This window comes from Ammospiza caudacuta, chromosome 6 (genome assembly GCF_027887145.1).
Source record: "Ammospiza caudacuta isolate bAmmCau1 chromosome 6, bAmmCau1.pri, whole genome shotgun sequence".
NCBI classification, from domain to species: Eukaryota; Metazoa; Chordata; class Aves; order Passeriformes; family Passerellidae; genus Ammospiza; species Ammospiza caudacuta.
The window spans coordinates 17,904,478-17,931,880 of NC_080598.1; the positions used below are offsets into that span (position 1 = coordinate 17,904,478).

The 27,403-nt window shown below is 42.9% G+C and overlaps 1 protein-coding gene across 12 annotated transcripts; it reads left to right on the forward strand.

The window, feature by feature from the left end:
* The first annotated feature begins 233 nt into the window (after positions 1 to 233).
* GTF2H1 (general transcription factor IIH subunit 1) lies at positions 234 to 23,885 on the forward strand. 12 transcript variants are annotated; one of them, XM_058807012.1, is made up of 15 exons: positions 234 to 522; positions 4,291 to 4,459; positions 6,270 to 6,462; positions 8,840 to 9,002; positions 10,657 to 10,750; positions 11,278 to 11,427; positions 12,316 to 12,395; positions 13,702 to 13,832; positions 14,841 to 14,928; positions 16,240 to 16,328; positions 17,169 to 17,286; positions 18,049 to 18,139; positions 19,530 to 19,645; positions 20,587 to 20,679; positions 21,247 to 23,885. In XM_058807012.1, exons 2-15 carry the CDS (start codon positions 4,306 to 4,308, stop codon positions 21,331 to 21,333), a joined length of 1,647 nt encoding a protein of 548 aa, XP_058662995.1. In that variant the 5' UTR covers positions 234 to 522; positions 4,291 to 4,305; the 3' UTR covers positions 21,334 to 23,885. The 12 variants fall into 12 exon arrangements, with proteins under 12 accessions (XP_058662995.1, XP_058662999.1, XP_058663000.1 ...); XM_058807016.1 differs by lacking the exon at positions 21,247 to 23,885 and adding an exon at positions 20,854 to 21,238; XM_058807017.1 differs by lacking the exon at positions 21,247 to 23,885 and adding an exon at positions 20,904 to 21,238.
* Positions 23,886 to 27,403: the final 3,518 nt, after the last annotated feature.

Here is a 27,403-nt window from a genome sequence, read left to right on the forward strand (position 1 = left end):
CCACGTGACGCCGTGACGCACGCGGCGCCCCCTCCCTCCCGGCGCGCGGGCCGGGGCCGAGGGGAGGCCCCTCCCCCGCAGCGAGGCGGCGCCGCCGACCCGGGAGCGGAGCAGGACGGGCCGCCGGGGCCGATGGCGGGCGACGAGCGGGGCCCGCGCGGACGGGTGACGGCGGGAAACGGGCCGGGCCGGGCGCGGCGGGGATGGGGGCGGGGAGGCGGTGGCGGTACCGATTTACTGCCGCGTAACTGCCCCCTCCGCCCGCCGCCGTCATGGCGACGGGGGAGCGGCCGTCACGTGACCGGGGCGGGGGCCGGGAGGGGCGCCGGCGCCACGTGACCGCCGGGGACGCGCGGCTTCGGAGCCGCTCCCCTGTCACGTGGTGCGGGCCCCACCCCCGGCGCCCCGCGGCCCGTTCCGGTCACGTGCCCGCCCCGCCCGCCCCATGGCCCCGGCGGCGGCCGCGGCCCGACCCCCGTAGCGCCGCTCGCACTCGGAGCAGCTCCCAGCGCAGCCCGCACGGTAAGAGCCGCCGGCGCGGGGCGCGGGGGAACGGCGGCGCCGGGCAGACCGCGGGGCCCGATCCGCCTCACGGCCGCGTTGCTCCGGCGATCCGTCCCCGGGGGCGGCGGGACCGTGCCGCGGCGGCCTTTGGCCTCCCGCGCTTCCTTCCTGCCCAGAGGACGTGTGACGGTGGCCGGGCCGGAGCTGCGGTGAGGGAAGGGACGAAAGGGGCGGCGGCACCGCCGATCTGCGCTCCCCGGGGCCGCGGGCGGTGGCGGGGAGGCGGCAGCGCTGCGCCGGCGGCACCGCTGCCGGGGCACCGGGCTTGGCCCCGCGCTCGGCCCGGTGCTGCGGGCGGCAGACAAAGAGGTGCCGTGGCAGCGCCTTCCCCGCCGGCACCGTGCGGTGTCCTCGGGCCGGTCTCGTGGCAGGGTGACATCCCTCCCGTAGCGTGGGTGATGCGGATCGAGGGAGGCCGGGCTGGCCCCTCAGCACCGTGCATCCCCCCGGTGTGCCGGGACAAGCGGCACTGCTGCCACCTCTCCATCCCGCTGACAGATCCCCGCCACCCGCGCGGAGCTGGCAGCGTCCCCGTGCCACTGCGGGTCAGGCTGGGCCATTGGCACAGATATTCCGTGAATCTGCTCTTGCCTGCGGGGAGCGGAAGCCCAGCAGCAGAAAGGCCTGCATTGATCTGTCAGAGCTTGCCTGCCAGCCCCTCCCCACCCTGGCCAAGTCAGGATTATTAAAACGTGCAAACGTTTCCTTTATTTCTGCTCAGAACTCGACATAACCATATGGAAAGAGACTGGAGTAAAGTGCTGGTAACGGAGAGCGTTCAGAACAGGTGTTGTAAAAAACAGAGATGAGAGGTACTGTATCTTAAAATAAGAGTGGTCAGGAAGATTCCCTTCAATGGAGGAAAGATAGCTGTTGGAATTTGATGGTATTTCCAGAAGCTCTTTGCTCCCACAGAGCTGCGAGGGGAGGGCTTGTAGGTGGATAAGCACACAGAACATTTCTTTTGGTCTATGCCAACACTGAAGCTTCCTGATGGACCTTGCCTATTGTACACTGCAGCTGAAATTAACAGCCCCAAGACAGGCCTGATGACAAGTTGTACTTCATTGTTAGGGCTTCTGGTTGATCCGAGTGCTTTTAGAAATGTTGACCAAGCTCTGTTGCTGGGGAATTTAAAATAAATTGTCTGACCTTCCTACTCATACTTGAACCAGCCGCTGAAGAACACTAATGCTGTAGCAGGTTAAAATTGTCACTTAAAGCCACAAAATAACAGCGTTTGTCTGTGTGCATGTGGCCGTTCTTGCCCTGCACAGCAGCAGTGTCATCATCCATAGTACTGATTCCTGGAAGCTTCAGATGTTAAATGTAGAGGTTATGAGATTTGGACAGGAACAAGTACATCATTGATGGCTCTCTGCTGCATAGTAAGCCTTACATACCCAAAAAAAAAAAAAAAAAGCTGAGTGTGTGTGCTTTGCTTAGCAGGGACGTAGCCTTCCCTGTAGGAGACAGGGAATGAAATCTTGAAGCAAGGTTCCTATTTTAGAATTTTTCCTGTACTTCTTGTAACACGAAGCCATTTTGTTTCCATTAGTGACAGACAGTAACCTTCCTAAACCCCTATTATTAACATTTTTTTGTATTCTTTCTGATGTACTGTTCAAAAGACAGCTCTGGGTTTTCTCCATTTTGGGTAATGCTTACTGTGCTTGTGAGTTGTATCATCCCACTGCCACTGTAAATTACTGCAGGAAAAAGGAAGTACAGCAGTGACAGAAAGAAGAACAGCATGAGCCATGTGCTCGCCCTCCCAGAAGGTGGAATGAGCCACTTGTGGGATAATTGTGCTCTCACGGATTGCACATTGCAGGGTACTAGAAGGGCTCTGAAGGAGAACTTGGTAGCTGCTGATTCTTTGCTTCTGTAGTTGAAAGACTGGGTGTAGGTAGGTGAAATGGCATGATAGAAAAGCAGAGCAGCTGGCATCAAAATGAGCCTGACTGTGGGAATGCTTTCCTTTTTCTTGCTGTTCTGTACAGGTTGAATTCCTTTGTGTTCCGTGGCTTTGCCTCCATCGCGTTGGTTAATAATGACCTTAAAAGGACTATAAAGTAACAAAGGGAGAAAACCACCAAATCCCTGGTCTTGCACATGGTGAGGTTCCCAGTCTCTGAGAGTCTGTGGCCAGCTGCCTTTTTCCAGTAAGGATAAGGTGCTGATGAGACTGCAGACCCACAACAGGAAACTACATAAAATGGTTGTGTGAATAGCACTGAAAGGGAATAGTGCTGCTGGGAGACTGTAATGGATTATGCTAGGGAACAGTCCTGAAATCATGCCATGCAGTTTTCTTTGAGAAAGAAGTACTACCAAGGATGCTCTGAATGTGGCACAGTGTGTTCTAGTGACTGCTGCAGTGGTGCTGATGTGAAATCCCACATTCAGCTCAGCATGACTGAACTCTAGCAAAGCCTTGGATGGCTGGAATGGTGAAGGAGTGAAGTGTAAGTGCAAAGCCCTTTTGCCATTATGTCTTTCCATCTAGTGTGTTACTTAACTCATCGCACAGGAGCTTAAAAGACTTCTGTAGAAGAGAATGCTGTGCTATTGTCCAAACTGTCAGAATAAAATGTCTTGTCTTGCTGCTGGTTGGTGTTTTGTTGTTTTTTTAAGAAAAAAGTATGTGAATTTAAATGGTTAGAACTACCATTTTGTGATACCTACTAGTAGTGTGATAGCTGATGCAGGTTATAATCTGAACTTCAGTGTGCATCCCATCAATATTATAGGTATTCTGAAGCACATGCAACATCCACGTTAGCATTGGAAAAATATTATTTTGCACGTCAGTAGTAAAGTTTATGATACACAAAATTTATGATACACAAAATACAGCAACTGGGCATATTAAACATTTTCAGCAAAGATGTACATTTTTGATAAGTGTACCAACACTTATCAAAAAAAGATGTACACTTTTGATAAGTGTGCCAAGCTTTGTTTGCCAGAGTATAGTAATACTCATCATATCTTTTATCTCTTGAATTTAAGGCTGTAGGGTGAACCTGGGGAGAGGAATGACAGTGACTGCTGGGGAGAAAAATGCAGCAAGAATCCAAAGTCTTGTTGGTTTGAGACTGCTGACAGAATTATGATTGTGCTGTAGTACATGTAACATTAGTTCCACAGACTTTGGAGGAGAGGGACTGGCCAGCTGCAGTCAAGTGTACAAAACATTGTTCAAGCCACGGGCAAAAGCCACCACAATAAGAACACCTGAGTCTTACTGGGCTACCTTATCTTTAGCACAGTGAACTGAAAAATCCATGGTTTTTCACATACCTTGTATCCTTCCCTTTTCTGAAATGACTTAGCATCTGCCATTCCCGCTGAAGAAGGGAATTGCTGCCAGTACTAGAGAAGATTTGGCATTCGTCATTGCTTAGCTTCAGAGTATTCTTCTGAACTAGAAAAACCAATGAAAGGACAGTAAAACAGGAAAATTTAGTTATCAGTTTAAATGTAAGATTTGTGGGTCTTTTAGTGCATCAAAAGCAGTATCAGCAATATAATTAGATGAATTCTTTAGGTAGGTGGGAGTATTTTGTTTAAATAAATTTGCTGATTGTACTGAAAGAGGGGAGCACATTTATCTGAAACACTCCCAAAATGATATAGGCATGAGCAAATAATACTTTAATATAGACAGGAGTAGTGAAAGTTACAGCACAGCTAATCAGCTCAACTGTATGTTGTTAACAGCTCATTGTAGCCACAATGGCAACATCGTCGGAAGAAGTGCTGCTGATAGTGAAGAAGGTGCGTCAGAAGAAGCAGGATGGGGCCCTGTACCTGATGGCTGAACGCATTGCCTGGGCTCCCGAGGGCAAGGACCGCTTCACCGTCAGCCACATGTATGCAGACATCAAATGTGAGTGAGCACTGCCTGCTGCACTCAGCACGAGTGCCACAGACACCTCAATACCACACAGAGCTCACCTGCCATGCATGCTGGGTGCTGCTGCCTCAGGAGGGTTGCAGGGCTCTGGAGCTCTGGCCAGGCTACTCCGTAGCAGCAGAGATCAGGACTGGTAAAGTATCACCAGCTTAAGGATGCTACCACAGAACTTCTGCAGTCTTCAGATGTTTAACTTAGATCTGCTGCATTTACTATTAACTTTGATAAACTTCTGCAATAAATTGAACAGAAAAATAATCCATGCCATATGCTTGTAGAGGGAAGGGTGGGAGGAGGATCAAGGAAGCATATAGGATTTTCAGTCTAACACAGAAACTATCTGGCGTGTCATCTGTTTAACTCAGTATCTAAAGCTGTTTCGATTTTCATATAAAATGAACTCAGTTTTATTTTCATCCAACAGACCGTAGCTTCAGAAGCGTCAGCTTCTGTAGTTTGGCCTAGCTGCTAACATTCTGAATAAGCATTTGCTGTTGCAACAGCAGAGTACTTGCAAGTCAAAACTAAACAGTAGATGTTTATAGCATGCTGCCTTTCTGGCTCCAATTAGTGCTTATATATCACGTGCTTTAATGCCAAAGTAGGAATAAAAAGTGAGTTGTATGTGTCACTTTGTAATGGTTTAGTGATTATTGCTGTTTAAAGTCTCATACAGGTACTGCAGCATGATTGAAAGTGTGTGATGAATCAGAACTAAGATGATATTTTCTTAAATATGAAAGTGATGAGAAGTTTAAAAGCCCTATTCATCGGTAATAATCAACTTTGTGAAGGTTTTATTTAGCTATTAACTCACACTTAAGCACCTTATATTTTAAATATGCACATGTATAGGCATTGAAGTATTTTTAACTTAGACGAAAGATGTGCTTTTTGTCATCTGAAATAAAAAAAGGATGAGATGTTTTTGTAAATTTGTAATAGAGAAGGTGATTTAGTGTTGATATCTGGTTCCTGTCTCCCACTTGCTTTAGAGAAAAGGCTGCTATTAAAAGTTAGGTTAGTGCCATTTGCAGTGCTTCACTAAAGTCACTATAGCACAACAGTCCATAAGCATAGGTGTCCCAGCCTCTGCTCCCTCTGGTTATGAGGATAGAAGCAGGAATTAGATTCTTCTTATGACTCATGAGGATGTAGTAGTACCTTGGAGGCATTGGTGATTAATTTGGGGAGCATTAGTGGCTAACTGCACTTAGCTCACCACTGGAAACTGGGATCCAGATGTGCTCCTACCCACCCTACCTCTGCTTTCCTACCACTGTCCTTCTGCAGGAGCTGGGCCAGCTGCAAAAACAAGAGGGGGTGCTTTTCAGTGGATCAGTTCCTTGCTTCAGCTTGCTGCACAAACACTAGCCATCACACAAGAAATGCAGCAGGAAGAAGTGGAAAGGGGGAATGAGGTCACCTTTCAGCAGCAGCCTGGATTGCTTCCAGGTTAAAGTGTCCAGGTGATGACAGCCTCATTTGCAGCAGTTTTCTAATGGATCCTGTGGGGAATACAAAGATGAATCAGGACTCCTGTTCAAGAGCTGAAGGGTATTAAGCAACAGGCTGTTACTGTCTGTGTCTTGTATTTTAGAGTGAACAAGGTGCAGGATTCAATCTATTTCAAGGGGAAGACTGACTGTTCCATTTTCACAGCTGCAATTCACATGCAGGGTAATGGTATTTAATTGGATGATGAGAATAACTGCTTATAAGCAAATACTCTAGGGAAGACAGTTTCTTGTATAAGCTTACTGTCTGTCTCTCTGCAATCTAGGCCAGAAAATCAGTCCAGAAGGTAAAGCTAAAATTCAGCTGCAGCTGGTATTGCATGCAGGGGACACAACCAACTTCCACTTCTCCAATGAAAGCACAGCAGTGAAGGAGCGAGATGCGGTCAAGGATCTTCTACAACAGCTCTTGCCCAAGTTCAAAAGGAAAGCTAATAAAGAACTTGAGGAGAAGAACAGGTAAAGGGATAACATCCTAAAAGTCTGCTGGGTTTTTTTCTTCTATCTGTTAGCTAACTGTTGTGTATTTCTGTTAACATGTGCTGTTATTTCAACATCATGAATGATACAGCATTTGTTTCCCTAGTAAAAATCTCCCTGCTTTCAATTTCAAGGCAGTTCCTTGAGACTTGCATAACCGTCACATGTTGAGACTACACTTGTGTGCTTAGTGACACGTTCTTGAGGTGTCAAGGCAGCCAGTCTGGCTGCCACCCGGTCTTTCTTATCCATAGCTATGAGAGGAGAGCACCCAACTGGCAGCCTGTCTCTTTAGTCTTCTTAAATATATATGTATCAGTTAGAAAAGCTGCTTGAAAGATTCTTTTTTCCTTTTCCAGAAATTTTGTGGAGCCTGGTGATTTTTTTTTCCCTCCCCATAAAACCCCATTTGCCCCATCTTTCCTGATGTTTTATAGACTACTAAATTTTTAGGTACTTTCATGCATCTCACTTGAGAGGCTGCAGTTTGTTATTTGGCATACAGGATGTTTACTCTAAGAAATGGAGAAGATATTGAGGACCTAAGTCTTTTTCCCACATTTCCGTTCCTTTAACATGTTTGTTAATCCAATTCCTGTGGCCACAGAGCTCTCTTCTCTGCATCTCCCCTGACAAATTTCACTTCATTTTAGTGTCTGCTGTGAATCTTGTGTCTATGGCTTCCATTTCCAAAGACTCTTGTAGCTCTGAACGTAGATTTTTCAAAACATGAGAGCGTTGCCTCATGGAACAGACTGGATCTTTACAAGATTTCCCAGCAGAAGAGCAAGAGCCCTTGTGCTGGAGCTGTGACACAACCAGGATTAACTGGTTCCAGTACTGCAGCAACCACTAGGGTCTGCAGCAGTGCAGCCTGCGTTGGCACTGTTCCCATACTTGTTTCTTTATGCTATGTGCCTTTTTTCTGACAGTATTGGTGCTGAGAACACAGGCAGTCTTAGCTCTGAATCTTTGCCTCCTTAAGTGGAGATTTACAGCATCACACCATGAAGTATCAGCAGCTTTTCTAGTTACAGAAAAGCCAGAATCCCTGCACCTACTCAGCCATAGTTTCTTCTCTTGATTAGAAGCCCAAGTCTGCTGATGGGGCTTCATTAGCTTAATTGCAACAGATCAGGCAGAAAAGATCCAGCCTGTTGTGGGAGGGTACAACATCCAGAGTCCTTCCTCCTCCATAGCACTTCCTTCATTTGTTGATATGTGGGAGTTGAGTATGTACCAAAATTCCAAGCTTTAATGAAATAACAAGAATAACAGACTGCTTTCAGCTGCACTAATTTGTAAGAATTGCCACTAATCCATACTTGCGATAATAAGAAAAACTGGAGAAACCCTGCTGGTTAAAACATAATAATCCTGTCACAAAGCTTTCACTTTCACCTCATCCTACTTCGTCCTTAGAGCAGCTAAAGGCTTTCATTCTGTTCAGATTGCAGTTTACCCATGTTCATCCCTAGACCATGTATCCATAAGACTCCTGGTTTTTTTCATTGTTTGCAATTGATCAGGACCCTGAGGTACAAGCTAAAGACTGGTGGGTTATTGGCAGATTGTGAACACACATGCATGCTTCCCTGAAAATAGCCCAGTGGGTTTCTGATAAGGTACACAGCTGTAAAAACAGCTGCTTAAGCATGAGTGAAGATTCAGATGCACAGTCTTTGCATTTTGGGTGGTGATACCTGATATGTGGATGATAAATTTTGTAAACAATGCTCCCTGGTGGAAGTAGTGACACGGAATGTGTCTCATACTTGTGCTGTGTCTGATTATCTGATTAAAGGATGAAGATCCTACTGCTACCACAGAAACATAAATGAACAACCATTGGAGTAGTGTGTTTTAAGAGATCTTATCCCATACATATTTTGTGATCTGTACTCTTGCACTAGAATAGAGCTCTGTAGCTACTGAATTTTAAGATGTTAAACCAAGAATTGGACAGCACTCAGATCTCATTTTTTCCTCCCTCATCATATTTCTGTTATGGAACAGCAAGAATATTCATTGTGCTTTTACAGTTCAGAAGATTCCAGGCCTGGTGTGCAAAGACACAAAAGCATCACAGAACATTTTAGGACAAGACACGAATCCCACAATGAGTTTTTCTTAGGCATTACTGTTTTCTAACTTTCAGTGTTAACATCCATTTCTTAAGTCTTTTCAGACAAGCAGTGCTATTGACATTGGTTGTTCACACAGTCTTGTTAAGAAATGCACAGCATTTTGAAAGAAAAGTTGGTTTCTGTTCCTTTTGTGAACTTGTGTTAGTTGTGGAAATACTAGTGATTTATTCTGCAGTGTTTCAATTCTATTCAATACATTCTTTTACCAGAATGCTGCAAGAAGATCCTGTTTTGTTTCAGCTCTATAAAGACCTTGTTGTGAGCCAAGTAATCAGTGCTGAAGAATTCTGGGCCAACCGTTTAAGCCTGAATGCAGGGGATAATTCTGCAGCACCTAATAAACAAGATGTGGGCATCTCTGCAGCATTCCTGGTATGTTGAACCTTTAACTTACAGGATTTTAGAGCAAACAAATTGGGGTTCTGCTCATGCACTTTATTCCCATATACATGAACTTTCCTGGTTCCTCAACATCTCTCTGCTTTTCCAAGTGTAAAGGAGGGGGGAAAAAAGGTTTCCTTCTAATCTGCAATCTCAACATTTTGTCAGTTTAAGATGCGCTATTTGAACTTCAAATTGCCAATAGGGAGATGATGTTTGTACTGCTGCTCTGTCTTCTGTAAAACAGGAGTGATGTGAATATATGGTCACTAGATTAAAATGTATGAGCTCAAATTAAAGAGCATATCTGTGGCAGCATTGACATGCATAAATGAACCTTTCCACATAGGGGTTTTATTCCCTCCCCAGTTTTTTAAACCAGTACGTGCTTTCAGCGACTTGAAGAACAACTTGTGTGTCTGGAAGCTCATTTTCTTTCTTTCTCTAACTTTCAGTTATTTTACCCCTTTGTCGAAATTGTGCTTGAGTAAATTCAGTGCAGTCAAAAAGTAATCTAGGTACAACATCAGATTGCTCACACAGAGATATGTTTCTGCTTCTGCAACAAAACTCACAGGACTCTTTAGATGGAATCCCACTTCCACCTTTGTAATGACTGTGCTCACAGTGGATTTGGGAGGGAAAGAGGAGGTAGGAATTGGTTTAATTTAGCTGCTGTACAACCATTTGATTTTTTTTTCCCCGTGGAAATACCAAAATCAGTTGCCAGACAAATTTGATTGCTCTGATTTCCTGTTTCCCATTGTTATTACACTTTAATGTTGAAAAAAGAAAAACCACAATGAAAGGTAAACTCACCAAACCTTGAAAACTAAAACGTTCTTAAACCACCTGGTTATGTTTGTGTTCTCTGCATTTGTGAAGAAGATATCTTAGATATTTGTGTGTCCCAATTCAAGTTGAATCTGACTGACTCTGCTCAGAATATGTTAGCCTATGAAGATGATGGTACAAAAGCTAGGCTTGAGGTACACAGGAAAAGGAGGAAAAGGCAGCAGGCTGTGCAATCATGTACTTTTCCTGTTTCTGAGAATTGGACAGAGCACTCCTCCTCCAGAGCTTCCTAAAGAGATCACCGAGATCAAAGTTCTGACTAAGGCTAATCCTCAGGCTTTAAATTCAGTGTTACTTATCAGTTACACTAAGATGTTTTTAGTACACAACTGTGTATACTTATATTATAAGGGAATAAGGTGTAAGAGCCATAAATCCTTTTTTGTCACTTCATTATAGCCACTGATCATTCACTAGCTGAATTGTTGAGTGAACAATAAAACATGAGGCATATACAGTATGCTTACTTATTTTAACTTTGACACAAGGATAAGCATGAATTAATTAAGCATACCTTGTTTTGACCAATGGAGTGCTCTTTGCTTTCTAAAGCCTGCAGTCTGCTTGTTAAATCATCCCTTAAATGGCAAGTATAAGAAAGTAATTCATGTTTGCTTGTTTATTGCTCATTCTAAAATACCTACGTACGATGAAATATGCTATGGATTACTGGTGGAAGAAGATTTTTTTACCTGCAGCAGACTTTGCTTGCAAGATTGCAGTTCTTTTCCTTCTCCAGTTAGGGAAAGCTGCAGACATGACTGTTTTTTCCCTGTGTGCTTTTTCTCAGGCTGACGTACGGCCTCAGACAGACGGCTGCAACGGGCTGAGGTACAACCTGACTTCGGATATTATCGAATCCATATTTCGGACATACCCTGCAGGTAAGAGCAGAGTTTTACATTCCAAACACATCCATTTAAGATTGGTCTTTTTACTGCCTTACTGTAGAAAGACTAAAATGTTCATCTGAGATTTTATTAAATGAAAACATTCCAACTTGTGTTGAGTTTTTGTTTTTTAAATTGTGAGTAAATGTTTGATTTCCATGACAGTCTCCTACTCAGTGTTCCAATTAATTGTTATTTTTCATGAAATCACCTTCAGGAAGAAAATAACCTGTTTTCCATCATTTCCCATCCACTGTAATGAATACTGACACTGATTCATTTTGGCCCCTAGTGTGAGGGCAATTCAGGAGTGTTCAGGCCACTGTTACCTGTACTTTTCAAAGCTTTAAAGGCATAAGTGAGTACCTGTTCACTCATGCTTAACTACTGCAGTCCCTTGCATTTAATGGGAGTGAATGGAAGCAGCCAGAAAGCAAGGAAGCCATCAAGGAAATGGTGATCTAAAATACCATGTTAAGATTTGTGGAACAGTTTGTAATTGTTCTGGGTTTTGTTCACAGTAAAAATGAAATATGCAGAGAATGTTCCACATAACATGACTGAGAGGGAATTCTGGACACGATTTTTTCAGTCTCATTATTTTCATCGGGACAGGCTCAATACAGGCTCAAAAGACCTCTTTGCAGAATGTGCCAAACTGGATGAGAAAGGTAAGCTGGTTGTCTCTGAAAACTACAGATGGTCATGGCAAGTTAGCTACAACTTTGCCATTCTGAGCATGTTTCATAGTGAGAGCATTTCTTGGAACAAATTACCTTTGGAAAGTGGCAGCACTAGATGTAAGCTTTACTGCAAATTCCATAGCATGCCATCCTGGTAGATTGATTATGTGCCATCAGTTACTATGGGATAATTCTGTGTACATAATAGGTTTTGTTTTGTAGTATGTGCATAATTTACAACAGGTACAGCTTTTGTTATAGATGGTGTTTTAGTAAATGAGATTCCTATTTGCCCAGATTTTTCAGAGGAGTTGTCATCCTTCTTTGTCAGTCTTTTTAATCTGAAATAATAACACATTATCTAACTCAAGTTTTTTATGAACTTTTGAGATAGGTTTGTGATGATACCAAAATGTGGAGAGTTAGAATCACTTACCACCATTCCATAATATGTATTGAAAGCTTGCTATTAGGAATGCAAAACCCTTCACAAGTCAAAGCTATCACCAGATATAAACTGTCATACTGCCCAGGCAGGGCAGCAGAACAGTGCCAAAGTTAGAAGAAATGCAATTTTGGCTTCCCAGATCCCACTACTATAACTGCATCTCAATTCATTTTTTTAATCAGTGTTCACTGATGTGTAGAAGTTGGTGAAAACTGGGCTAATTAGTAGGAAGATGTTTTGGAGTAACTTCCCACATTTATTGCTTATTTTAAATGGAACTTTAAAAAGGGTTTAAAGTTTTAGTCCCAGTGTTATTTGGGCCTGTGCAGAACATCTGTCTTCTTTTAAAGATTAAATATAACCTAATGATCCCATAGTTATGCTATTTGTTTAGATACAGTTTTTTCATGGTTTTTTGTTTCACACAGGGTTAAAAGCAATGGTGTCTCAAGGAGTGAAAAACCCTCTGATAGATTTAACAGCTTTGGAAGATAAAACATTAGATGAAGTAAGTACTTGGAGAAACAAAACAGAAAACAAACAAAAAATCCAAAAGAAAACCATAGCCCTTCCTTAGTTACATTTAAGTGGCTATTTCTTTTAAAACCACTACAGATGCTAATTCTAAAAGCAATTCCTTACTAGGCAGTTGCGGTGGTTGGGTACTCAACATTGCTGCTGTTGTGTGTGTGAAGGGAAATGGAGACTGTGCCCATGGACCTGTGTGGTCACATCTGCCTTGGTGTGCAGGGTGTAAATACAGGACTTCCCTTCTTTAAAGAATTGCTCTTTCATTTGGCTTTTTAGTCTAAAGAGAACTCTGGTTTTTTCCTACTTTTAAGAGTCTGTGACAATGTACAAAAGAGTAGCACAAATCAGGAAAAAGTCTTTGAGTTTTTCTTACTTTGAACACTGCTACTTGATTCAGCCTAACTGAAGGACACTTTATGCAGTGTTCTTTATTTAGCTTCAAATACCTTCTTTTGCTAAAATTAAAACTAACTTGAATTATTACCTGCCTCCAAGAACAAGTTAAAACAATTCATATCAATGGTGTACCATAATGTGAAGTAACAGAGATGTGCTTTTCTGCATTTGATGTAACTGAAACCCTTGAGTTGTAGTTAATAATGAAGCTGCATTTTTAAGTTTTTTTGTGGTATTTTTTTGTATTTTCTTTTTTCATTTTCTTTTTGTGGGAGTTGTTCAAAGCTAGCAGCCTGAAAGTGGACCATGAGTTTAGGATAGATGTGTTATAAGTGCTCTGCAAACTGCCCTGATTTGCTTTTGAGGCTGATTAACAGCAAGCATGAAACTGCCCATGGGGTAAAGTGCCACCTGGCAAGTGGGGAACTCTGCCAGCATTTTAAGGCTTGAAGTTTTTTTGAATTTTCCAGTGGTATCACATCCTCCTGACAGGTATATTTTAGCCTGTAGGCTGCTGGTGTGCCACTAGATGTTAAAAATCAGTCAGTAAAACAATTGCTGTCTTTTCCTTACCATCAATGCCTGTTTTGCACAGGTTATCCTTAATTTTTTTAAGCTAGTTCAGTTTTTACTTATATCATGGTCTCATAAAATTACCAATATAAGACCTGTTACCTTCTCTCTGACACCTCTAAATTGCCAAGTGTTAGCAGAATACAATAGTCCCTGGAGATTTTTCAAAGTACATAAGGAGATGGTGGGGCAAAACTAGGAAAACAATTCTGGATGGTGATGATGCAGAGGAGGTGGCTTCCTGACTCCAGGGAAAACAGAATTGTTCTGCTGCTCTGGGAGCCAAGAGGGAATGAATGTTGTTTTCTTTGCAGGGCTATGGTGTTGCTTCTGTGGCCTCTACATCAAATGCCTCAAAGTCTGCTAGAGAAAGCAGCAATGCTGCCATCATAAAACGCTTTAATCATCATAGTGCCATGGTCCTTGCAGCTGGCCTCAGGAAACAGTGAGTTTCAGTGTTGTCTAATAGATTTCTGGAGTAAATTTTAAGGAATTTCCAAAACAAAAGCACATCTTCAGTTATTCATACAACCTTTTCTTTTAATTTTTTATGAATTAATTATTTTCCTCTAAAAACGGAAATACCTTTAGGCTTCATTTTTCTTTATAGAAGTTTTTCAGAGCTGTTTGAAATGATGACTGCTATTTTTAACTGAGTTACGATATAAAGCAGATTAAAAAGAAAATAATGGGTCTGCCTTAGATGTCTAGCCCTAGTCAAGGCAGCAGAAGTAGTGGAGATGAGGTCTGGTGCAGGGATTTCCTATTTCCTGCCTTCCAGGAGCAGGTCTGCTGGGGTTTCCTGCAGTGTGGCATAGACGGATCAGATGAAAAACTCCTAAGGCGCAGTACTCTGCCCCTGACCAAAAACACCTGGCAGGTCACCTGCTCTACAACTGCTTTATGGACAACCAGCAAGGATTACTACTCTATCCAAACCCTACAGACCTTAACTGTGAGAGATCTTAGTTAACACTTCCTTCTGTTTGGCTGGGCTCCCTCACATTGTTCCTCTGTTTTGCACAAATTGTACTCTGCACCTTAAGCAATCTCTTTTGGGCAAAGTGTGTTTGTTTCTCAGTTCAGAAAGGCACAACAGAATAGGGCTCCCAGAGCTCTGCTAATACCTGGTTGCATAACTGTGTGTACAAAGTGTTTCTAATTTAGCCATGATTTTGCTGTGTCCCACATGCACTGTTGGCATGCTGCTATTTCTGAAGAGAGGGACCAGCACCTTCCCCTGCTGTGGAATTTCCCCTGTGACAAACAGGGTTAATGTGAGGAGTTGGTTTCTTCTATCTACACCAACTGCTAGAAATTAAGACACAAGGGGGAAAAAGTATGTGAACATGCATATGAAGTTTTTGAAACAGATGTATTTACTTTGTCTCTAGCTTGTATCTTAAGTTTCCTGTGAGGTGAATTCTTCTTAATGCTGTTTCTCTATTTTAAGAGAAGCACAAAATGACCATTACAGTGAGACCAGCAGTACGGATGGAAACTCCAGGGATTCAGATTTCTTTCAGCCACCACTGAAAAAGGTATAAAGTTAGCTGATGTGATTCTAACTGAATGGAACTGGAAGCTCTGTCTCTCAAAAAATTGCTGAAAGTTCCTTACTTGGTTTATGACACATCTGAAGTAAAACTTTTTTAGTTTTGTTTAGAAGTATATAGAATAACGACCTGACAGCCTGTAAGAAGCCTTGTTACCTGTGTTAGTAAACACGATAAGTTACACATTGAAGTATTATGCTGTTTTTCTCCTCAGTAGTGCCCAATAAAAGTAAAAAATTCTAAGATACTTCAGATTGGACTCAGAAATCTGGTTATTTCCATTTGCTGCAGTTCTATTTTCAGCCTCCTTCCTTTTGTTTTTCTTTCAAATGCCTGAAAACTTCTAAAGAACATCCATCAGAAAAGGATATTGGTGTTCAAGCACCAATATTAACCTGTCAAATGTGTTGTTTGTAGAGGGGATGATGAAACTGGCACATGACAGCCTTCATCTTAGTCAGAAGCTGAAGTGAGGTTGAACTGAGTGTAGTGACACCTGGTGCAGTGAAATACAGGGCAACAGCCTGGTCTAGATTAACCAGAGCAGCTCACAAAGTGGAAGAGAGTACTGTAATTGCTATAAAACTGAATTGAATACTCTTCCTGGAGCTGGCAGCCTAAACAGAAAACATCAGAGACTCCAAACTTGGTTACATTGTGAGAAAACCTTGTAGAATACATGTGTTGGCAAGTGTTGGGGTAGTCTTTGACTTTCCTCAAAAGCTGTAAGTTTTACTGAGCGGAAAATTATATAGCAAGACTGGAAGAAATGTGATGAAAAGGAGAATGAAAGTAGTGGAAGAACAGGAGACTTCAGAAATAGTTTTGTAGATGTACAAAGTCTGATGTCACTGTGCTGTTACCTCTCACTAGTACTCCACAGCTCTGCTGTCACCAGAGAGCTTGGGGTAATTACTGTGCTTTTAGTCTCAGACTCCTATGCACTAGCTATGAAATCATGAGTATTTCTGCTAATCTGGAGTTAGATGGACATAAATAGAGAGCACAAATTATTATCTATTATACCTTTTGGAACATGTTGTGGAAGTGGCAGGAACTGCCTAATTTTTGCAGAATCTGGAGAAAAAGCAATGGTGCCAAGACTTCCAAATGGCCCATCCTGAACAACACTGGGCATCACTCCCTCTGGAGGGTAGGCATGAGTCATTCCATACCTGGGTTTTCTTTTAGGTTTTAGTAACCCTTCAGCTCAAACTTGATGCAGCAGAAGAAAGCACTGGATGTATGGACTTGTGCCTTCATTAGTAACTTGTGTCATTATTTGGCTAATTTTAGGTAAAACTGCAGGAGGCCATTGAATACGAAGACTTATCAAAGAATAATAGCGTTAAAACTATTGCACTAAACTTAAAGAAGTCTGATAGGTAAGTTAAAATAATGCACAGCTATTTCAGCAGAGCCAGTTTAGCAGGGGTTTCATCACAGCCCACACAGGACCAGCTGATTTAGTCCCTACTGTGCCAATCAGGTGTGTTACAACTGAGTTTAGGAACCTAATATGAGCATTTGCATAAACCAGTTTCCCCTTAAATTTATAGTTTCATTTCTCAGAGTGGTTGGGGTAAGAAGGGACATCTGGAGATCATCTAGTCCAACACCCCTGCCATATTCCATCTTACTTTTCAGAGGGTTAAGTCTCTAAGCCAACCTGAATGACCTTAACACATAATTTCTGTGAAAGCCTATATGAAAATATATAGAATTCCAAGAAAAATTCTCTCCCAGGCATAAATGTGCAGTTGGGATAGTTTGGACTGCTCAGTGGTCTAAGATTTTTCGAGTGGTGGTCCTCCTGTTTTCTAGACTTTTGAGTTTGAGAACCATAGATGTAACATCAGAAAAGGAGCAGTACTACCTGAAAGAGAACAGTTCCAATGTGCACCTAACTTCATTTACATTAACTTCAGTTGAAAGTTATGTGAATTGCTCCATTCTAATGATATTTCCAGAATCTGGTGGCAGAGGTGGCTTTTCATTGGCAAAATGATCACAGATTCAACAACTGAAGCTGTTATAGGCTGCTATACTATGCCTAACCCAGCCTCTTCCCATGTGGCAATATATTGTACTTTGTCAATATATAAAGTACTGGTAACAGTTGCAAAGCATCTAAAATTAGAAACAGTAGAAGAACTGTCCAGGAGTTTTTTTATTGCTTTACTCTTACTGGTAACACTTTTCACTTCCCTTTTCTCACCTCACAGGTATTACCATGGTCCAACTCCAATTCAATCACAGCAATATGCAACTAGTCAGGATATAATTAATTCATTTCAGAGTATTAGACAAGAAATGGAAGCATATGTACCTAAACTAACTCAGGTATGGAAATATATTTAAAAATGCCCCTCTTGATCTTAGCATCTTACTTTCTATACAGTTTTATGTCTTGTGCCAATTGAAGTTTACCATGAAAAATTTAAACTTCAGTAATCTCCAATTTCTGTTAACTGATTTATTTTAAAGGTTTTGAGCTGTTTAAAAGTTTAAAATCTACACTAGAGGAAACTTTCATTGCTGATGCTCAGTTATATTCTTCTGTTCCTACTTTCTTTTGAGGAAACAGTAAAGGTATAAGATACTAAAGGAGGACAGTCATGCCCATGCCAGTGTATTCATCCACCCTGAGAAATCTAGGAGATTACAGTGAACAGGTTTTCAATTGAACTGGCCTTTTGCTCCTAAATGACAGCACTTAGGCTGTCAGTGTGCTGTGGGCTGCACAGAAGCTCTGTGCTGGCACCTGGAGGGCAGCAGAGCCCTGTGGCCAGTATCCCCAGCCAGCATCTGAATTTATCTGTTTGTAAACTAAGTTTGGCCCTGAGTAAAGCAGCCAGCATTCTGCTACACTTCTGCATAGTAACAGTACACTTCTGTCATTTCAGAGTAAGTGCACAGCCTGTTCAAGGTCTAGGCAGAGAAAAGGCTACAATTAATTAGAGAGTTTTCACTGCAAACAAGCTATAGCACATAATTCTGGAAAAGAGCAGAACCTGAACTTCCATGTAGGTGTTCAACTGATCTTATTTTTAAAAGAATTTATTAGAAAAAATGACCTGGAATATTTGTACTCTTTCTCTCCAGGTTCTTTCAAGTGGTGATGCTGCCAGCACTATTGCAGTCCTGTCACCTGGAGGAGCACTTATGCAGGGTGGAACACAGCAAGCCATAAACCGTAAGGATTTGGGGTGTCTAATGCTTTAATTGTATTCTGGTGCATTGCACAGCACTAGCTGGCTTGCTGGTGCATCTCTCCCTTAAAAAATGTTCCAGTGATAAAGGAAAGTATGGAAATGTGTAGCTGGAGTAGTCCTGGGTTGCAGCAACAAAAGAAAAGCACCATGCCACCACCAGCCTCACCATGGGGGTGGTAAGGGCTACACCAGCACTGAGACAAGTGAACAGGAGAACATTTTACACAGCAAGTAATGAAGGAAACACCTGATAGATACCAAATTATCTTACGGATGTGAGGTTTTACTTGTTCAGCTTTTTTTCCCTCTGGATTGTAGAATATAACATACTCTGAAAACTCTTAAGGAAGCAAAGCCTAGATAATAATCTGAAACTAAGTTTTTTGCAGCCTGCATTTAAGATTCACAGCTTGCTTTAAAAAAAGGCAACTTCCTTGTAGACTGCAAGAGCCAATCAGACAGCCTCTCCTCTTCACGCCTCCATTCAACCACTCCTTTCCCTATTGTCACATTGAGTGCCAGTTTGAGTTCCTGTTTCTTCAGACTCACAGCAGATGAATCCCTATTCTCAGGATTTATTACAGTTTCCCAGTTTATCTTGTGTTACCTGGTCTGAAAAGCAGCAGAAAGTAATTCAGACAGCTGAAAACCAACTACGAGTTCTTTATGGTACTGAAATAAAAGGAATCAGCAAGCAGTGGTGAGGCTTTCTTACCCATCCTGATTGACATATAGGGTGCTACACTTCACTTCTTTGAGCTTGACCACCACTTCTTTCTTTTAATAGCCTCATCCTAAAATTTGATATTCACTGTTCAGTTCACTGTGCTCATCCTCAGTGACTACTTGTACTTTTTGTTTGAGTTTTTACAACTGTGGCTCTTTTCTTGTTCTTGAACCCTGTCACCCTTTTTTCTGTAACACAGTTCTTTTTTCCTGTCTGGATTTTTCATTTTTCACATGCTGTAACCATATTACCAACATAAGATAGAGGGAAAAAGTTGAAGTACCACTGAGTTCTTAGCACTGTGCTTTTGGGACAAGCCAGCAGCAGCACTGCCACACTGTTGGAACAATACAAATATACTGCTTCTAATCCTGGATTAGGTTTGGTGTCCATTCTTTGCCTGGCATGGATCTTCCTAAATAGTACACAAGCTTCCAAGTATAGAGCCATAAATACCAGCTGACCTGATCTAACAGCTGCTGATAGTCTTGATCTAATTGCTGTGAGGCACCTCAGTGTCCCCTCCCAGCCAGTCATTCTGTGACTGTAGTGGAAGTGTGCATCGCTGAGCTTCTTTGTTAGCCTTAGTTCTCATTTTTCATAGGATTCTTGAGTGATGTGAAAAACCCTTTTTGCTGTTGCAGAGATGGTGCCAAATGACATTCAGTCTGAATTAAAACACTTGTATGTGGCAGTAGGGGAACTGCTACGACACTTCTGGTCCTGCTTCCCTGTTAACACGCCATTCCTAGAAGAAAAGGTAAGGCAGAGCTCCCTCTTATGGCCCTGGTTATGATGTGGTTTACAGTGGCTGGCATTACTGAAGTATGGAACTAATACACATGCATCAAATCAGTGCAGCACTTACTCATCCCTAGAACTGAAAGTCACAAAATAACATGAAACCTTATTTTTCTCAGCAGTTCTGCTGGTGCTATTAATTGAAATCATCCTTGTCCCTGCCTGCCTGTTAGCTCCCTTTAGGAACAGTAGCTGTTAGCCAGTTTCAAACAGAATGGGCAGCTCAGTTGCAGCTGCAGGGTTCACATTTAAAACACAAAAGCTAAAGCCTCCCTTCCCCAACTCCAAGAAATAACCTCCACAGTGAGGTTACACAGTAGAAGCAAGTATCCCTCATTCTTCTATCCATTGCAAAATCACTGTCATACCTTCAGAACACACACTGCTCTTGAGAACTAAGTTGCCTTCAAGGACAGATGTTTGCCTACAGCCAGGTCTATGACTGTAACTATTTTTTTGTTACTTTTCGTGTCACATGGATAACAAAGATTAAAATTTGCATTCAGGTACATATGCATATCTGCTGCAAAATCTGGCCTGAAAATCTAGTCTTTGCTTGCAAAAGAAAAACATTTTGTGAATATCTTGTCTCTGTTTATAAGGATATCACATTTTATATAACAAAATATATCACATTTTGTGAATATCTTATATCTATTATTAAGGAGGTAATAATCACAGTGGCACACTGCACTTTCAGTCATACTGCACCTATCTCAAAAATAAATACAGAGAAGTGTTAGAGATATTTGAATAACTTTCCTTCCTCAAACTACACAACTCGAATAGCCCCCAGAATTAGTTATAAGGTTTTGTTGGAGAATAGTTTGTTAAAGGAAATGAAACTTCTGTCTTACTGTAAATCTTCAGTATTGTAATACTGGTTTCTGTCTCTCTCAGGTTGTGAAAATGAGGAGCAACTTGGAAAGATTTCAGGTTACAAAGCTCTGCCCATTCCAAGAAAAGATTCGGAGACAATATTTAAGCACAAATGTAAGGGAAAAGTACTGTTTAATTATGTGGGTGCATATTAATAATTTCATTCTTAACTATGAGAGGATGATAGGTTTGTTACTTCTTATCCTAGGACATTTTTTTTTTTATTGACTAGGAAATGGGGAGAGGGAAATTGGGTACACAGTTATGCTGTTGTCTCTCTCTGTTCAGTTTGCTGAGTGATGCAAGCAACTGACAAGAACTGTAACCTGAAATTACAGGAGTGATAGAAAGAAAGAGGAAGTCATGTTTCATTTTTCACTTCCACTGCGAAATAGAACTTGAGCAACTTCAAATCTGACATGGGAGGAGAGCTCTGAAGTGGTCACAGACTAAATGCCAGAACAGAGAGCACAATGGAGGGGTCACTTTCCCCTTCCCTTTTGGCTCAGCAGCTCTCTGCACTGCTCCCTCTATGGATATTTTACAACAGAGCCTCAAGGTCCTTTCTCTGATTTTAGCAAGATTACTCCTAGTGAATAAAAGCAAGAATGCACCTGACAGGAAGGGGAGGGATGTGTTTCCAGCAGCTGGGACAATGCTTTCTCCCTTTTGCTGTTTCAGCTGGTAAGTCATATAGAAGAGATGCTGCAGACAGCCTACAACAAGTTCCACACGTGGCAGTCACGGCGCATGCTGAAGAAGACGTGAGGGCACATCCTGTACAGGTCTGAGATCAAAGCCTGCAATAGGGTAGGACTACAGCCTAGGTATGTGCAGATCTTAGAGTTCTTGCAGGAAGACCTGCAAGCTGTGGACTTCTGGAAACGATGCTAACTGAACTTGCACATTTTTTGAAAAAGAACTGAGATTAAACTTGAAAACGGGGGAGAAAAACAAGGAAGAACCAAAACGGAAGAGCTGAGGCGCAAATATATTTAAAAGACACTGTTTACTGCAGTTACTCAGGAACTGCTTTTGATTTGCATAAAAAGCTGCTTTCAGAAATAAAAAATTTAAAGAGGGTGTATTAATAAAATTTGTTTTTCTGTCTAATTTTTTTTAAGAAGTGTATGGCACAGGGTAGATCTCAAAAGTTTTTCTTCACTGGATTCTGACATTTTCTTGAATTTTGTTTGTACTTCCTGCAACAGTTTAACAATGATGTTTTAAAACATAGCTGAGACTGTTTTTGCTTCAAACATCTGGGAGAGTGTAGCTGTCAGAAGACAAGCACCTGCCATATGTTTCCCCACCAATTGGAAGCAAGAGACATTGCACTGAAAGCTGTTCATGGTCTGGGGTCCCTAAAGGTACACAGGGGCAAGCTTTTGCCTGAAGTCTTCGATTTTTATGCAAAAATTTTTCAGCCATCAGTTTTGCATGTTTCCTTTTGAGTGCAAGTGTGTGCTACTGCAATCTTTTTTTTTTTTTTATGGTGGCATTTGTTCTGAGGAGAGAATGCATTTTTAAAAATGAAGTTAAATAAAGTTTCTTACAAAAGAAGTCATTTATTTTCAATTCTTAGGCATTTTTTATTTCTTCTCCTAAATCTGTTTTCCTTCACCCTTCCCTTTTGACTATTATACTGTTTTTGGCGAATTGATAATCATTGCAAAGAGAAAAATGCGTTATTTACACAGTGTCCATAGGTCTTGGGAATCTGTGCCATACTTTGTTCTAAATAGAATCAGTTCACAGTTTCAGACCAACTTGTATTAAATGTGACTTAAATGCAAAGTAACCCCCTTTTCTAGAATATATGCAGTTTAATGAGAACCTTGTATTTTTTTGTCACTTTGACTGGACAAGAGCTCAATATGGGCTACTGAACTTTTTTTTACTTCAGAATAAATGTGACTGTTAAAGGTGCATCTACTACAAAGACAAATCAGACTGACAATATGTATTCAAAGCAAGCACAGCAGTGTTTAGTACAGCAGAAGAAATTCCCCAAACCTGCATGATGGCTTAATACTACATTTTGGTATGATGCTAAAACGTGGTAGTATGATGTTGGATGGATAATTTTTGAAAATTCCTACAGCAGAAAAGATGTATTGGTGTAGCCAAGTGGGTGCCTGTTCTGTGCAGCTGCTCAGTTTATGCAAGAGGGGTTTTTTCTTTAACTGGTGCATGGAAGTCAGCAGCTTCTTTTGACCCTTTTCTTTCAGATTTCTGTGTTATGCTATAATCTTTTGGTAAAAGCTGAGTTTCAGTTAAGCATCACTGTGTGCACCTAAGTCCTGTTCAGAGCTGTGTGCATATTGTTCAGCCTCATTCCCTGTGTGCTGCTGCAGATCCATGCATGATCCCTGCTCTGCACCATCCGCGTGGTTCTGCTACAAGAAATGACTGGGCTCAGCCACAGATGCCCACTGGGCCTGACAGGGTGAAAATGTCACTGGGAATAAACAGATGTACCACAGCATTTGGGGGGATGAGGTGCACATCTTGTCAAGAGTTACCTCTTGTGAGAGCTAAACTTTCTCTAAAATTTAGGCTTAGGGTGTGGCTTTATGAAGCCAAATCCCCTTCTAAGTGCAGGCAGCTCCCAGAAAAAAAAGGGTAGTTTTGTTCTCCCCCAATCCAAAGCATTTGGTCTAGCAATTCTGGGGCCAAATTCCAGCTGTTCCTTGAAAGCTAGCACACCTTCCATCACATCAGAGGGCTAGGGTCAAGAAAACAGGTCTGATTTACATTCTAATTGTGCCTGAAGCTATGAACAACACATTTAAATATTAGACTGCACTGAGACTCCTTTTAAATCCTAGGAGAGTTTTGAATATGGAACTAATTCACCTTTAATTGGAATGTATTTAGTGTTCCTGGAAAGACTGGGCAAAATGGTTAACATGGTGAAAAAGTGTCAGTGCATCACAAGAACATTTTACAGCTCCAAGAAGTGATGTTTATAACCATTTTGGGGATGGGATTGCAATAGCTTTAAGTTATTATAATGATATCAGGCTATCAAAATGTACCTTAATGAGCAGAACTAGGGGGAGGAGGACTATGATGCTAAATTAACCAGTTTTGCCTGGAGACTATACAGGCAAGGCTGCTATGCACTTCATATTGCTTTTTCAGGTATTGTGGCAATAAGGCACAGGCCCCTCCTCAAGGAAAGGGAGGTAACTAAATATTCTTTCTACATTGTGTTCCCCTTTTCTGTAGCATGGTCCAAAACACAGATTCATTCCTTAAATTTTGAAACTGAATCATCATGCATTATATTACTATTGGAATCTTTATACTGACTTGTATTTTTACTGAGAATTCATAAAACTTGTATCATTGGCATTGATCTAAGATTTGTAGAATAAACCCTACTGAATTCTGAAGTGAAGTCTTTTCTAATGCTTAGGCTGTGTTTTCTGGTTGAATTAAATCCCTAACAGACTGTTAGGGATCCCAGTGTTGAAGTCTAAATTGAGAGAACTGTGTGTAACTCACTTAGCTGTCCCTTGGTGCTGATAGGCCAGCAGGAAAAGGGTTACAATATAATTATTGTCAAATTGTTTCATTTTCAGAACTCTACACCATTACTAATGCTACTGTCCCTCTGTTCCCTATCATACAAAAGCCACTTTGTCTCCAGGGATTAATACTCTGCTTGTTCCATATATTGGTGCAGCAGCTGTTGGTTCAGGAGAGCTGCACAGGAGCTTTGTCAGTCACTCTAATCCAAGGTTTGCCGGTGATGGAGAAAGGATAATGCAGATACCAGCCCATGCATTTCAGCAGGTGAAGATATTTAGATGTACCACAAAAAAGGGCTAATCAAGGTGATTCTCTCCCAAAAGCTCTCCCCAGTCAGGGACAGGAGGTGACAGCCTTCCACTGCAGCCTCCCTACAAGTAGCTTCTTACATGCTCACAGGGTAGCTCTCAAGAATATCATCTGCAGCTTCCTAACGTGGCAAAGGTGTCACCAAGGCCCTGTTGTGCCTTCCCAGATGGATGAGTTTCTCCACCACTCTCTGCTTAAGATGCTTTTTTTAAAAGCTACAACTGTTTTACCTTACTTTTGTTTGTAAGTACATCCTTACAACTTCTAGGAGGTGGTATCAGCTAGAAAGCTTTCCTTATCCTTGGCCAAACTCCTGTGGAACAGCTGCTTTATTCAGAAAGTCACTTTAATAAACAGAGAAGGTAACAATGAGAAAGCTTAAGACCCAGTTTTCCATTATCCATCCTGTTTCCCTTTCTTAAGGGAAGAGCCTGCCCAAGTACCCCTGTGGCTTAGGAGCCTTTGTACTGGAAGAGTTTCAGTGTGAGCCATGATATTCTCAACTTGTTTCTGTGCTCTCCCCTGCCCTGCAGCAAGCACTGCAGCTCAATCCAAATGGGATGCAGCAAGTTCTTGAATAGCAATCAGACATCACTGATGTGTCTAACGCTGATCCTCAATAAACCCAGTGACACTTGTTCCTACAGCAGAGCTCAAAATCCTGGGGAGCCACAAAATTACCTAACCCAATCTCCCACATGTTTTTCAGGCTACAGCATTTCCTCTCAGCTCTCTGAGCACATCACCTCCCCAAAAGATAGCCAATCCCCTGTCTGTCTGCTGACAGCAAGGGAGTTTGTTAACTCCTCCTAGATGGAAGGTGCTCTCTGGGGGCTCTTTTGGGGTGGAAGGGACCAGACCCAGAGGTGCAAGATGCAGCCAGCACAGCTGACCTGGCTAAAGGAACCAAAGGTCACAGACCAGAGCCAGCCACCCCCTGGGCACTGCTGCGCCCAGCCCTGGGCAGTGAGCACCCCACAGACCTCTGGTACCCTCAGTGAGGCAGCTCTGTACCCTTGCACTCTGCTCCCCCAGCCCACACCATGCCAGTTCTCCTTTGTGCTGCTCTCCAGGCAGCTTTGGGCTCACAGCCGGGTGGCAGAGTGCCACCACAGTGATGGGAAAAGTGCCTTCAGGAATGCACCCGAGGCTGAGGCTCCTTGCTGGCACTTACACATGCTCTCAGCTGCTGTGTGTCCCTCCACAAACATTTCCATCCCCTCAAAAACCTGACAGCCCTCTGGTCTTCCTCTCCATTGCGAAAAAGCCAAACTACTGCACTGGTTCGGGTGTCAGCATTTCCCCAAGGAAAAAGCGTCTGGGACTTAGTAAAGCAACAGGATCTTAGCATGCATGGAGGGCACAGTCTATCTCACTTACAGCCCTCACAAACCAAAAGTTAAATCTGAATCTGCTGAAGGCAGCTTCCCCCCAAATACCCATAAACCTGGACATAGTTTTGTTCTCAGAGCATCACCTTCCACACAGCCCCACTCCATCCCCTTCCACTCTAAGTCCACACACAGGCACATGCTGACAAACCATCACTTTATGTTAGAGTTCCTGCACCCAGCAGAAGCAGCCTCAAGCACTGCTGACATGCCCACTTCCCTGCACCACCCTCCTAAAGCGAGCTCCTGCCCTGTGTGCTCACCCACAGCCCATCACCTCTTTGGTTCAATGCTGTCCCCACCACACTTGGACACCATGGCCAAGCACCTCATAGCCTGGGAATCCCAGATCCCTTCTGTGTAACCTCCTCAGGACCTGGCTGCCAAAACACCTATGTGCACCCACAGCTCTGCACTTCAACCCCCAAACCCTAAGCCTTGTCTGCTGCATCTCAACAGGACCCTGACTGCAAGTTCCAGAGAAAAGCATTGGAGCATACCCCAGCTAAAGCTTCTGCTAAAAAGACAAGACTCAAAAACTTTGGGAATTGGCCAGAGGTGACCAGACTTTCTGGGGCAGAGGCTGCCTCTCTCCAGGTGCTGCACAGGGAGTGCTGGCCTCAGGTGGGTGTTCCAGCCTGTTACATGAACCACAGCAGCATGGTGGCATCCTCCCTGACCTCACCTACAGCCTCTCCACCTGCAGCTGATGGGCTGACCCAGATAAAACAGCACTGACAGGAACTCTGACATACAGCATGTCCCATGATCGCAATTGACAACTCCAACTGAACAGCCCCACAACAGCCACTTCCCTGTAAGCACTCCTCCCATTTCTACCTTTGCCCAGCTGCAGATAGCATGTTAAGGAAATAAATGCAGAGCTGTAAAGCCACATGGTCCCTAAGTGACAATCCCTGAGCCTGGGCACATCTCCCTCCGCTCCGGTCACGAGCTGATCACGAAGGGAACCAGCAGCAGCAGCCAGGGACAGGGACGTGGAGCAAGGCTGGCATCAATGCCCTGCCCTGCCAGGTGTGACTCAGCAGGACAAAGACTGCTGGGCCAGGAGCAGGCAGCAGGCATCTCTGCTGGTAAGCACCAGCCACCCTGCTCTGCAAAACCAGACCAGGTGAAGCACATCACTGAGCAAAATGCTTCAGCGTGGCATGGGACGGGGGAAGATGTCTCTCTGTACAGAGATGTTATGTCACCAAAACCAGAATGTTTCCTTTTGCCCTGCAGCCCTACAGAGCTCAGGAAATTGCACCCTCACGGTCCTTCTGCCTCCCTCACCCCTCAGGCAGAGCTCCCAAACTGGTTTGTGCTGTTTTACAACAGGCAGTGGAATGTTTCTTTAGGAACCTCAGTCTTGGATGAGGATCCTGGGTGCTGCAGCAATGGAGCTGCCTTTCTCCATGGCTTGCCACTCCCCTGGGCACAGCTCCTCACCTTGCTTTAACAAAAGCAAACACACACAACAGCCCTAAGACAAACACAGGGGTTACCATTCGGGTTTGTGATTACCATTCTCAGGTGATAACCACCACTTTACACTGAGCAAGCACCACCACTCCACCGTGGTAAACCAGAACCAG

Coding starts and splice junctions, on each gene's coding strand:
- GTF2H1 (XM_058807012.1), top strand. CDS start 4,306: ATGGCAACATCGTCGGAAGAAGTGCTGCTGATAGTGAAGAAGGTGCGT. Junction 9,003..10,656: donor GCATCTCTGCAGCATTCCTG/GTATGTTGAACC, acceptor GCTTTTTCTCAG/GCTGACGTACGGCCTCAGAC. Junction 19,646..20,586: donor CGCCATTCCTAGAAGAAAAG/GTAAGGCAGAGC, acceptor TGTCTCTCTCAG/GTTGTGAAAATGAGGAGCAA.